Below are 12,680 nucleotides of genomic sequence, written 5' to 3'. Positions count from 1 at the left end.
GCATGAATATATGCACTGTTTTAATTAATATACGTTTTAAAAGTTTTCTATTTGACAACTAGGATGGGTTCAATACCAATTACTTGATGTCAATACCATCCTAGCGTTTATTGCAACTTATTACAACTTTTTTTAAATGGACAAAGTGCTTGTTTTTGCCATGCATGCCCACTAACAAGGTATTAAGGGAAAGCATAAGTTTTCAATTTTATGAATAATACGTATGATAAACTTTAGATCAAAGCACACACAGATGTGCCTGCAAATCGGTTTTCTTAGATTCTGTTGGCAAAATCCCTGAAATGGGGTTTCAGGGATTAGTTTGCCTTTTTAACCAATTGATAGAAAATTAAATGATGCAATAAAGGTTCATTACAAGTAAAAAGAACCAAACTAAATATCATAGTTAGCTAAATTTATATAAAAAGAAGAAGTAGAGCTTGGAACTAGGACTATCTAATTCAAGATATAAAAACATAATAGGAGGCCCTGAATTTAATGAGAAGATAACTTCTCTTGCAAAAGAGAAGACAACTCAGAATTTTGTATAAAAATTTTCAAATTTTACGCTAATGGGAGGTCTTCCATTTCAAACTACAGAGCCTCCTAACCTGCAAAATTTTCTAAAATGTTGAACTCTCCGGCAAAATTTATGCAAAATGCAAAATAGATACGTATGCGATCAGCATGACGAGTAGAGTTGTTTAAGCATGTTTCTAGCGAAGCCTCCTATCAGAAGCCTCCTATTATCCGAAAGCCCTATATCGTGGATATATTTTTCAAAGTGGCCTCCTATTCAATCTAATTTGACTATATATATATATATATATATATATATATATATATATATATACATATATAAATATATATATATATATTTATATATATATATATATACATGTATATATATATAAATATATGTATATATATAAATATATATATTTATATATATATATTTATATATATATATAGAAAAGTCTTTGGACAGAAGCTTGATTTGTATTTAATTGACTTTCTTAAAGTCAATTAAATTTGTACACATTGACTTTCTTAAAGTCTGTGAGGCAACTTTGTTGTTTCATGGCAGGAAGTCAACTCTCATTGGTAATGGGATTTGTGTCCCTTGCCTAAGCTCTGAGCTGCACTGATGAGGCTTCAATAGCCGAAACAGTACTGTCTGTAGCATGAGTATATATATATAGTATATATATAGAATAATTTAAAAGAAGATAAAAATTTTGACTATTGTATTTACACTACTAATAGTTTCGTGTTAAAAACACTCATCAGATCTTTTTAACACGCAACTATTAGTAGTGTAAATATAATAGTCAAAATTTTTATCTTCTTTTAAATTATTCTATATGCACTGCCTTTATGGCATTGAGAACTTTTTAGTCAGAAGATTTCCACTAGATATATTAGTATATATATATATATAAATTGTTTCCTCACCCCGGATACCCCGTATGGGTGGTAAATTCTGCTCTAACTCAGATCTCCTACCAGAGACCTGGGAGTTTGAGCACTCGCCTTAAGATCTTAGCTGTTCCCAATAACGTACTTTTCTGCAACTCACCTGAGTTGATTGTTGTTGGTATTTGGGCAAGCCACATTTTATGCGCCGGTGTTATTGCGCCCAGTGCCCCAATGACTACTGGGATTACAGTTGTTCTTACATTCCAGCATTTTTCAATTTCTTCTCCAAGAGGGAGATATTTCTCTACTTTTTCTTTTTCTTTGCTGGCTATATTGTAGTCATTGGGTACTGCTATATCTATTATAGTAGATCTCTTGTTCTCCTTGACCACCACCACTATATCTGGTTGGTTTGCTAGGACATGCTTGTCAGTTTGGATGTAGAAGTCCCAGAGGATCTTAGCGCGGTCATTTTCATTGACCTTTCCAGGAGCTTCCCACCAGTGTTGTGGTTTATTAAGGCCATATTCATTACATAGACTTCTATACACATGATTATGCCGTCTCTAGTGTGATAGATTTTTGTTTAGAGTTGCCTTGTTGGGAGCACTTGCTCCTGGGCTGCCATGAGTAGCGACTCTGTATTGGTCATTAGGTTTCCTTTGTTTAGCCACATATATGTCTGGTGAAGATCACCAACCTTAGATACTTGTTGGTGGTAAGCACCATGAATAGGTTTCATGTGCCAGTCAATTTCCTCATCATCAGGGCGAAGGTCCAATGTCAGAGCAGCCGATTGAAATTCAACTAGCAACTTATCTGAAGTGGCCATGGAAGCTGCATAGGCTTTGATGCTTTGTTCTTCCTCTTTCACTGTCTGCTGTACACTTTTGAGTCCCCAACCGCCATCTTTCCTATCGAGATACAACCTAGTAGTATCAGATTTTGGGTGGAGTGCTCCATGCATAGTCAGCAGTTTAAGAGTTGCTATATCTGTTTCCTTGATGGCGTCCTCGGTCCATTTTATTATGCCTGCTGAATATCTTATTACTGGCAGTGCGTAGGTATTTATTGCCATGACTTGATTCCTGGCATTAAGCTGGCTCTGTAGGACCTGCCAGAGGTGTTTCTTGTATTCGGTTATGGCTATGTGATGTACCTCGGCTTCGTCGTTGATGTTGCTTTGCATAATACCTAAGTACTTGTACCCTTCTTCTATGTCTTTGATTGTACCATTTGGCATTTTTAGGCCATCTGTGAGCATAGAATGATCTATATATATATATATATATATATATATATATATATATATATATATATATATATATATATATATATATATATATATATATTCCAAAGTAGTGTGTTAAAGCTGCCAAATAGTGCTCAATGAGTGATCAGAGCTTAAATATAAAATTTATTCATGTAAAACCTTAGATAAAAAACAACTTCATTACTATTAGTTTCATGTCTGTTACGCAGACAATCATCAGATAAAATTGTTTTGGTCCAACTGAGTTATATATGTAAGAGAGGTGTAATTACTATAACGACTGATAGCTATGTAATTGCATTTCGTAGTGTGTATTTAGCAGAATGTCGGCATGTGGAAGCTAGCTCGTTACGCTTGTTGAGTGAGCTCATTTCTGGCTTTGTGAGGATGATGTACTTTTCTGATATGCACAGGTTGCAACGCTTGGTGGCTGGGTCGTATGGCCTTGCGTGTTGAACGATTTTCCATTTAATTGTATACAGTGTGTTCAGGCCTTTTAGCTGCCAGATGTAGTTACTAAGCTCTGTGGCAGATTGCTTGTCCTGGTGCCTGAAAGATGATATGTGGCCGCTGAATCGTGTCTTAAAGGTATTTTCTGTGAGGCCAATATAACTTTCTGTAAGTTTGCTACCGTCGTCTGCGGTGACTACAGCTTGGTAGATGAGCGACTTGCTAAGGCAGTTTCCTTCGAGAGGGCATTCATTTGGTGCGCGACAGTTGCATGTATTGTTGTTTGCTGGGTGCGTCGAGGCGTTGTTCAAAAGCTTCTTATTGTGATTGTTGATGGTTTGTTTGATGTTAAGCATGCAGCTGTAGCCAATCTTTGTGAAGCTATTTAATAGAAACAACACAAAGATTGGCTACAGCTGCATGCCTAACATCAAACAAACCATCAACAATCACAATAAGAAGCTTTTGAACAACGCCTCGACGCACCCAGCAAACAACAATACATGCAACTGTCGCGCACTAAATGAATGCCCTCTCGAAGGAAACTGTCTTAGCAAGTCGCTCATCTACCAAGCTGTAGTCACCGCAGACGACGGTAGCAAACCTATAGAAAGTTATATTGGCCTCACAGAAAATACCTTTAAGACACGATTCAGCGGCCACATATCATCTTTCAGGCACCAGGACAAGCAATCTGCCACAGAGCTTAGTAACTACATCTGGCAGCTAAAAGGCCTGAACACACCGTATACAATTAAATGGAAAATCGTTCAACACGCAAGGCCATACGACCCAGCCACCAAGCGTTGTAACCTGTGCTTATCAGAAAAGTACATCATCCTCACAAAGCCAGAAATGAGCTCACTCAACAAGCGTAACGAGCTAGCTTCCACATGCCGACATTCTGCTAAATAAACACTACGAAATGCAATTACATAGCTATCAGTCGTTATAGTAATTACACCTCTCTTACATATATAACTCAGTTGGACCAAAACAATTTTATCTGATGATTGTCTGTGTAACAGACATGAAACTAATAGTAATGAAGTTGTTTTTTATCTAAGGTTTTACATGAATAAATTTTATATATATATATATACTCATGCTACAGACAGTACTGTTTCAGCTATTGAAGCCTCATCAGTGCAGCTCAGAGCTTAGGCAAAGGACACAAATCCCATTACCCATGAGAGTTGACTTCCTGCCACGAAACAACTAAGTTGCCTCGCAGACTTTAAGAAAGTCAATGTGCTGGCATCAGAGTGCTCAAATCACAAAAGTGATGAGCTTTGCACAAAGGCTAATAGTGCCGCACCTCTCACAGAGTGCTCAACCAAACCGAAGTGAGGGAGCATATACTCATGCTACAGACAGTACTGTTTCGGCTATTGAAGTCTCATCAGTGCAGCTCAGAGCTTAGGCAAGGGACACAAATCCCATTACCCATGAGAGTTGACTTCCTGCCACGAAACAACTAAGTTGCCTCGCAGACTTTAAGAAAGTCAATGTGCTGGCACCTATATATATATATATATATATATATATATATATATATATATATATATATGTATGTATTTATATAATTACACGTATAGTAATAACTTGCAAAAAAGACCTGCATTGCATCTTATAAAGATTCTAACTGCACACAACAGAAACTAATTAATTACACTGATACAAATTATTTGTAGGTATACTCATATGCATAAATATTATAATTACAGCACTACATTTCCTTTGGAATTATTATATTTTATATAATCAAATATAATAAATAATATAATATAATAAATAATACAATGAATAGAAACAATTACATATTATATTTATTATTTTTATTATCTTATATTTATGTCATTATTGTGTGTGTTTATGACTGTGGAATATAAATGATCACAACAACTACCACAGATCAATGCTGATAAACTTGAATTACGATATGTTTGAATGCAGGAGTCAACTGTGATGGGCCACAACCAGATGTTAGCAGAAACCACTCATATCATCCCTCACCAGAAAAAAAAGTACACAATATCATTCGCCTGTGATGCGTGTGGTAAAAATCCAATAAAAGGTACAAGGTATAAGTGTGGGTGAGTAACCTTATCCTGTTTCACAGGCCTAATGTAGTCTACTGAGAATAGCAACTATTAGTATTGCGTAGTTGTGTGCTCTTGTTATGTCTTTAACCATAGTGGCTATTAAAACTTGGTCAAGTAGTTTATTCACAAGAAGTTCTCTTTTGTTCCGTTTTGCTACCAAAATGGTTGCTTGTTTTATTCATGATGGATAAACCATGAAGTTAAATAGAAAGTTTCAACATACCATTGTACACTATGTACCGCTAATTTTATTTTTTTTAAATTTAGACGGTACTGTTGAAATAAAACTTTACATATCATTATAATGCAAAACTGCCTATCTGCTATTTATTTGATACAATTTAACACATGTATTTTGGTCTTTTGTTGCTCCATTTAATGCATTGCTTGCTAATACGCCAGTCTAAAAAATATCATGGTGTTTGGTTTTGTGAACATTCAGGTTTCATTATTTCAGATTTGTAATCCTTTCAAAGCAATTGAATGAAAACCTTTTGCAAGTTCCTTGAAAAGTTAAATTGTACCTAAGCACCTTGTTAGAGTTAAATTGAAAATTAAATGAGAAATTAAATAAAAGCAAAAATTAAATTAAAAATTGAATTATAACTTAACTTAGACTCTTTAGTAAGAACCATTAGAAACATTGAAAATAAAATATTAAATTGAAAATAATTTAATAATTATAATAAATTAAACTTTTTAGCAAACACCCTTACAAAGGTTTTAACTTAAATTGAAATGAAATTAATTTGATATTTGAAAAAATTAAATTTAATTGAAAATTGAATAAAATCCTGTAGTAAGCACCATTAGAAAGGCTACAAACACTAATAAAGTACATTTAGAACACTTCTACATGTAAATATTGGACACTATAAATGCAATTATTTAGCCCAAAATACATGTATATGCACACATCCTTGCTAGGAAGGACAGCTAACAATCCCCTATCCATATTATGTTTTAGAATTTGTCTAAGTTACGACTTGTGTCAACGCTGTGAGAAAAAATCTGAGAAGCTTCACCCTGCGAATCATGTATTCCTTGTATTGAAACTGCCCGTGTTGGTGAATGTTACAACTCCACAACTCACTTACGGTTTTTACTGACAGCTGCATAATTCTGAGGGCAGACAACTCTAATGCCTGTTAGAATGCGTAAGAACCTGACAATAGAAATAGTCACACGGTAGTCAGCAGTCATCAGTGACGGAAACCAAACATATGAACAATTTTTTGATCTGGCCCTATTTTATAACTGTGGTTGACAGTGATAATCAGAAATGGTACTATTATTGAACAGAATGGAAAACACGTTTTTTATGTTATACTTCATTCAAAAAATAATTATAACCAACCAGGTGTAAACATGTTAATATTGAATAAGCATTGAAGCATCAGACATGCACTTTCATCACCGCTGTACATCACACATAACAAGCAATTTCTGATGTGAGATAAAAGTAGACAGCCTGGCAGTGTTAGCTCACTCTCTCAAACCTCTCTAACCTCTCAAATGTGAACTATCCCTTAAGTTTTTGCGAGCTTCTGCCTTTTGCCCAAACAACTAGTAAAAAATGCTTATCAAGTGCTTAACAAATGCTTATCACGCAAAATACATATCTTCGTATAGCAGCAATCTTGCAATCTAGATTGATCAGGAGCGGGCGTAAGTTGATTCTCGACTCAAGTTGACTATGATTGTGCGTCCCTATCGACAGGAAAAAGGTATTTGCTATCTCCCAATAGCTGAGCGAGTTCTCGGCTGTATGGTTCATAGAAGTCATCAAGCAATTTCAGAGTTGATATCCACAACACGTTCCTTTTCCCGTTTTTTTTTTGGAATATGTTTCTTGTGTGAGTTTCTCCGGGATACCGACATGAAAGTACTTTTGAGCAAATTGTCTGGCAAAACCAGCCTAAAACAGATTTTTAATATTATGTATGAATTACACACAATTGCAAGAATGTTCACCGCATGCACACGCAAAGATTCACATGTATGCATATATACATGAACTCACATAACAGTTTGCCTATACGTTATAAATGTAAATAGCTGTGCTACCCGGCGTTGATCGAGTATCAAAAAACAGCTTATAAACAATGAGAAGTAATGGGAGTTGCCTTACACTTGCTAATAGCCTGGCAGATTGCCAATGGAAAATTTTAGTAAAATAATTACATAATGACAATCACTTAGTTACGAAATCACCCTGCTTGGTATGCAAAGCCGTTGGGTATGTGCTCTGATATAGTGACTATATTCTCTGTGGCCAATTGGGTAGGGTGTTGAACTGGTGAACATTAGGGTCTGAGATCTAATCTTCTTCAGTACGGATTCTTTATTCCAAGATTTTAATAGGTATAGTCGGAATGCAGACAAACGACATGCAGACATAAAACATACTTTGAGAAATATATAGCTTAAATATATTGAAGCAATGAGTTCTCCAACTCTCAAATCTCTAGCAGGAGACCTCTCTGACTTAAGTAGACATTGCCACCTGATTGGGTAAACAGAAGTGAGGAAGCAATATTTTAATGCCCATGTATAACAAAATATATATAACAGTACATCTGTAACTGTAAGTATAGTGCAGGGTCTACACTATACTTATCTGTTGTGTTATATATGTACACCTAGTAATACATCTATGTACTAACTCACTGTGTCTACACTATACTCATCTGTTGTGTTATATATGTACACCTAGTAATACATCTGTGTACCAACTCACTGGGTCTACACTATACTCATCTGTTGTGTTAAACCTGAACTGACTCCGCGGAATGAACTTGAAGGCTTCTTTGATGTAAACTGAGTACATGCTGTGGGGAAGCAGACACTGCAAAAATATTCATTATAATTACATGAACAAAATACATACATTCATTACAATATGTTTATGTTAAAACCATACGATAATAGTATCACTGTCTGTCAGAAATCGACAATGACTTGCTTCTTAGCGATGCATGCTTGTGTCGAGCAGCATGGTAGAGAAAAGGTGGCCCAGTTCTCAGTATCTACCAGTTCCGAAATTGTCAGATTAATCTGAAGGGATGCCAGGGCAACACGTTGAGTCTGACAAAGCCGGGTAGCCATTTCACTTGCCCAGTGTGTGAAAGACAGAGGTGAATCTTGAATGTGCCCACATTGTTAGTTTGACGGGCCTAGATATGGTCTAGATCCGAAAGGCCCAGCAATTTAGGGTTGAAAGCTTGCTGAGAGCTTTTTGTCAGATCGGCATTAAGCAGGACTTGAACCACCCATCCCATGGTTGAAGTCAAAGGTGCTACCACTGCACTACCCTGACACCCTATGTGTAAACCAAGATGCCTACAGATAAACCAAGATACCTGCATGCAAACGCAAATACCTGCATGCATACATAAATACACAAAGGTACACAAAAATCTGTCTTACAACAAATAACATATCTTCATTTATTACAGACTTAAATATCTAAATCTATCTAAATATACACATCTGTGTGTACAACAACATTTCTATATGTATGGCAACATATCAGAATGTACACTAGCCAAACACATACCAATACACCTATGTTAATTTCAGTAGCTCAACACAATAATCAACAAATATATATGCATTTAAATATAACTACATCATGACTGCACTGAAAGCTCTTTAAAGCTTTGCAATGCTGTCAAGACTTTGTATGGTAAAAGTTTCCAAGTAGTAAAGAGATAGTTGTTTGTACTGAAAAGGTCACAGCATACGTTGTATTCATTTGGGGAACTGACCACTTGCCCTGCAGTTGATGTCTATGGTATGCTTATACTATTACGCAAATGTTCGACGCATTAGAAATGCTGAATATTACTAGCTAAATCAAAGACTTCAGCCATTTCGCTGCCTATCAGCTTTGATGAAAACTTATCGATCTAAAATAAGTTAGGAAAAAACCATATCATTTAGTCTCCCACTAGATTGTTAATTATTAGAATTGTATACACTGAACTCATTTCTTCTGTAGTTCTTTCACATATACTGTATGTGTGTCAAGGAGTGTCAAATGTGTGTATATGTGTCAAGGAGTGTCAAATGTGTGTATATGTGTCAAGGAGTGTCAAATGTGTGTATATGTGTCAAGGAGTGTCAAATGTGTGTATATGTGTCAAGGAATGTTAAGTGTGTATATATGTGTCAAGGAGTGTCAAATGTGTGCGTATGTGTCAAGGAGTGTCAAACATGTGTATATGTGTCAAGAAGTGTCAAATGTGTGTATATGTGTCAAACAGTCTAGTGGCTGAGCTAATACGGGTAGTTAAGTGATTGCGGTTGATTGTTATTTGGATAGATTGTCATAAGTCAATTCTTTGGTAAAATTGATAAAGAATTGATTTCATTTATTTAGATAAATTGAATTGAGCAGATTCATTGAAATTAAAATAGCTAAAGAATTAGGAACTAAATTGTAATGTTTTGTGCTGAAATATTGAATTTAATCAATGCTTACATGATTGATGATGCCAAAAAAATTAGGAATGAAATAGTTACCTTTTTAAAACGAGGTGAAATGAATCCATTTTTAAAGCTTTAAAACAACTCTACATATACCTAAAAAGACAAACCTATTTTGCATCTTTACATTCTAATAGTATTTGTTTTAAACTAACACATACATCTAAATCACCATCACGGCCTGTGGTCCTAAAAGCGCAGTAAAAATCTCCTCGTTCAGCGATACAGTCTTTTAGGTCTTTGAGCAGCCGCCGTAATAATCCATCCATAAACTTGGCATTCATTTGTTCAACGGTCATGTTGGTAAAAATACGCTGGTCGCTGTGCAGCGTATGCCAGTGGTAGAAATAGGATATTGCCCTGCAATTCCAACACTTTATTAACATGGTAAGGTAGTTGAGGAAACTTCATTATAAACCTTATTAATTCAGTATCTACTGTAAGTTAAGTGATAAACCTTATTGATTCAGTATCTACTGCCAGTTAAGTGGTAAACCTTATTAATTCAGTATCTACTGTCAGTTAAGTAATAAACCTTATTAATTCAGTATCTACTGTCAGTTAAGTGATAACCCTTATTAATTCAGTATCTACTGTAAGTTAAGTGATAAACCTTATTAATTCAGTATCTACTGTCAGTTAAGTAATAAACCTTATTAATTCAGTATCTACTGTCAGTTAAGTGATAAACCTTATTAGTTCAGTATCTGCTGTCAAATAAGTAATAAACCTTAATCAATTCAGTATCTACTGTCAGTTAAGTGATAAGCCTTATTAATTCAGTATCTACTGTCAGTTAAGTGATAAACCTTATTAATTCAGTATATACTGTCAGTTAAGTGATAAACCTTATTAATTCAGTATCTACTGTCAGTTAAGTGATAAACCTTATTGATTCAGTATCTACTGTCAGTTAAATGATAAACCTTATTAATTCAGTATCTACTGTCAGTTAAGTGATAACCCTTATTAATTCAGTATCTACTGTCAGTTAAGTAATAAACCTTATTAATTCAGTATCTACTCTAAGTTAAGAGGTAAACCTTATTATTTAGTATCTACTGTAAGTTAAGTGATAAACCTTATTAATTCAGTATTTACTGTCAGTTAAGTGATGAACCTTATTATTTCATTATCTACTGTAAGTTAAGTAATAAACCTTATTAATTCAGTATCTACTCTAAGTTAAGGGATAAACCTTATTATTTAGTATCTACTGTAAGTTAAGTGATAAACCTTATTAATTCAGTATCTACTGTCAGTTAAGTGATAAACCTTATTGATTCAGTATCTACTGTCAGTTAAATGATAAACCTTATTAATTCAGTATCTACTGTCAGTTAAGTGATAACCCTTATTAATTCAGTATCTACTGTCAGTTAAGTAATAAACCTTATTAATTCAGTATCTACTCTAAGTTAAGGGATAAACCTTATTAATTCAGTATCTACTGTAAGTTACATGATAAACCTTATTAATTCAGTATTTACTGTCAGTTAAGTGATAAACCTTATTAATTCAGTATCTACTGTAAGTTAAGTGATAAACCTTATTAATTCAGTATCTACTGTCAGTTAAGTGATAAACCTTATTAATTCAGTATCTACTGTCAGTTAAGTGATAAACCTTATTAATTCAGTATCTACTGAAAGTTAAGTGATAAACCTTATTAATTCAGTATCTACTGTCAGTTAAGTAATAAACCTTATCAATTCAGTATCTACTGTCAGTTAAGTGATATTCCTTATTAATTCAGTATCTACTGTAAGTCAAGTGATAAACCTTATTGATTCAGTATCTACTGTCAGTTAAGTGATAAACCTAATTAATTCAGTATCTACTGTCAGTTAAGTGATAAACCTTATTAATTCAGTATCTACTGTCAGTTAAGTGATAAACCTTATTAATTCAGTATCTACTGTCAGTTAAGTGATAAACCTTATTAATTCAGTATCTACTGAAAGTTAAGTGATAAACCTTATTAATTCAGTATCTACTGTCAGTTAAGTAATAAACCTTATCAATTCAGTATCTACTGTCAGTTAAGTGATGAACCTTATTAATTCAGCATCTACTGTAAGTTACATGATAAACCTTATTAATTCAGTATTTACTGTCAGTTAAGTGATGAAACTTATTAATTCATTATCTACTGTAAGTTAAGTTACAAACCTTATTAATTCAGTATCTACTGTCAGTTAAGTAATAAACCTTATTAATTCAGTTTCTACTGTAAGTTAAGTGATAAACCTTATTAATTTATTATTTACTGTCAGTTAAGTGATAAACCTTATTAATTCAGTATCTACTGTCAGTTAAGTGATGAACCTTATTAATTCAGCATCTACTGTAAGTTACATGATAAACCTTATTAATTCAGTATCTACTGTCAGTTAAGTGATAAACCTTATTAATTCAGTATCTACTGTAAGTCAAGTGATAAACCTTATTAATTCAGTATCTACTGTAAGTCAAGTGATAAACCTTATTAATTCAGTATCTACTGTAAGTTAAATGATAAACCTTATTAATTCAGTATCTACGGTCAGTTACGTGATAAACCTTAATAATTTAGTATCTACTGTCAGGTAAGTGATAAACCTTATTAATTCAGTATCTACCGTCAGTTAAGTGATAAACCTTATTAATTCAGTATCTACTGTCAGTTAAGTGATAAACCTTATTAATTCATTATTCACTGTCAGTTAAATGGTAAACCTTATTAATTCAGTATCTACTGTAAGTTAAGTCATAGACCTTATTAATTCAGTGTCTACGGTCAGTTAAGTGATAAACCTTATTAATTCAGTATCTACTGTAAGTTAAGTGATAAACCTTATTAATTCAGTATCTACTGTAAGTTAAGTGATAAACCTTACTAATTCAGTATCTACTGTAAGTTAAGTGATAAACCTTATTAATTCAGTATCTACGGTCAGTTA

At 33.9% G+C, this 12,680-nt stretch overlaps 1 protein-coding gene and 1 long non-coding RNA gene across 2 annotated transcripts in view; one reads left to right on the top strand and one right to left on the bottom strand.

Annotated features, from left to right (window-relative positions):
- LOC137400992 (uncharacterized) overlaps window positions 1-6,486 on the top strand; it is a 91,420-nt gene extending 84,934 nt beyond the window's left edge. The window contains exons 7-8 of the mRNA XM_068087332.1: window positions 5,099-5,238; window positions 6,215-6,486. Coding sequence (XP_067943433.1) covers window positions 5,099-5,238; window positions 6,215-6,356 — 282 coding nt within the window. The 3' untranslated portion in view covers window positions 6,357-6,486. The remainder of the gene's footprint in view (window positions 1-5,098; window positions 5,239-6,214) is intronic.
- Window positions 6,487-7,030: 544 nt separating this feature from the next.
- LOC137399370 (uncharacterized) lies at window positions 7,031-9,957 on the bottom strand. The gene is made up of 3 exons (XR_010979152.1): window positions 9,900-9,957; window positions 7,988-8,095; window positions 7,031-7,165 (listed from the first exon to the last, which is right to left on the bottom strand). It is a non-coding gene; the product is annotated as an uncharacterized lncRNA (long non-coding RNA).
- Window positions 9,958-12,680: the final 2,723 nt, after the last annotated feature.

This window comes from Watersipora subatra, chromosome 7, assembly GCF_963576615.1.
Source record: "Watersipora subatra chromosome 7, tzWatSuba1.1, whole genome shotgun sequence".
In the NCBI taxonomy this organism is placed as follows: domain Eukaryota; kingdom Metazoa; phylum Bryozoa; class Gymnolaemata; order Cheilostomatida; family Watersiporidae; genus Watersipora; species Watersipora subatra.
The sequence above is the reverse complement of the archived record's forward strand: the minus strand, read 5'-3'. Positions and strand labels throughout refer to the sequence as shown.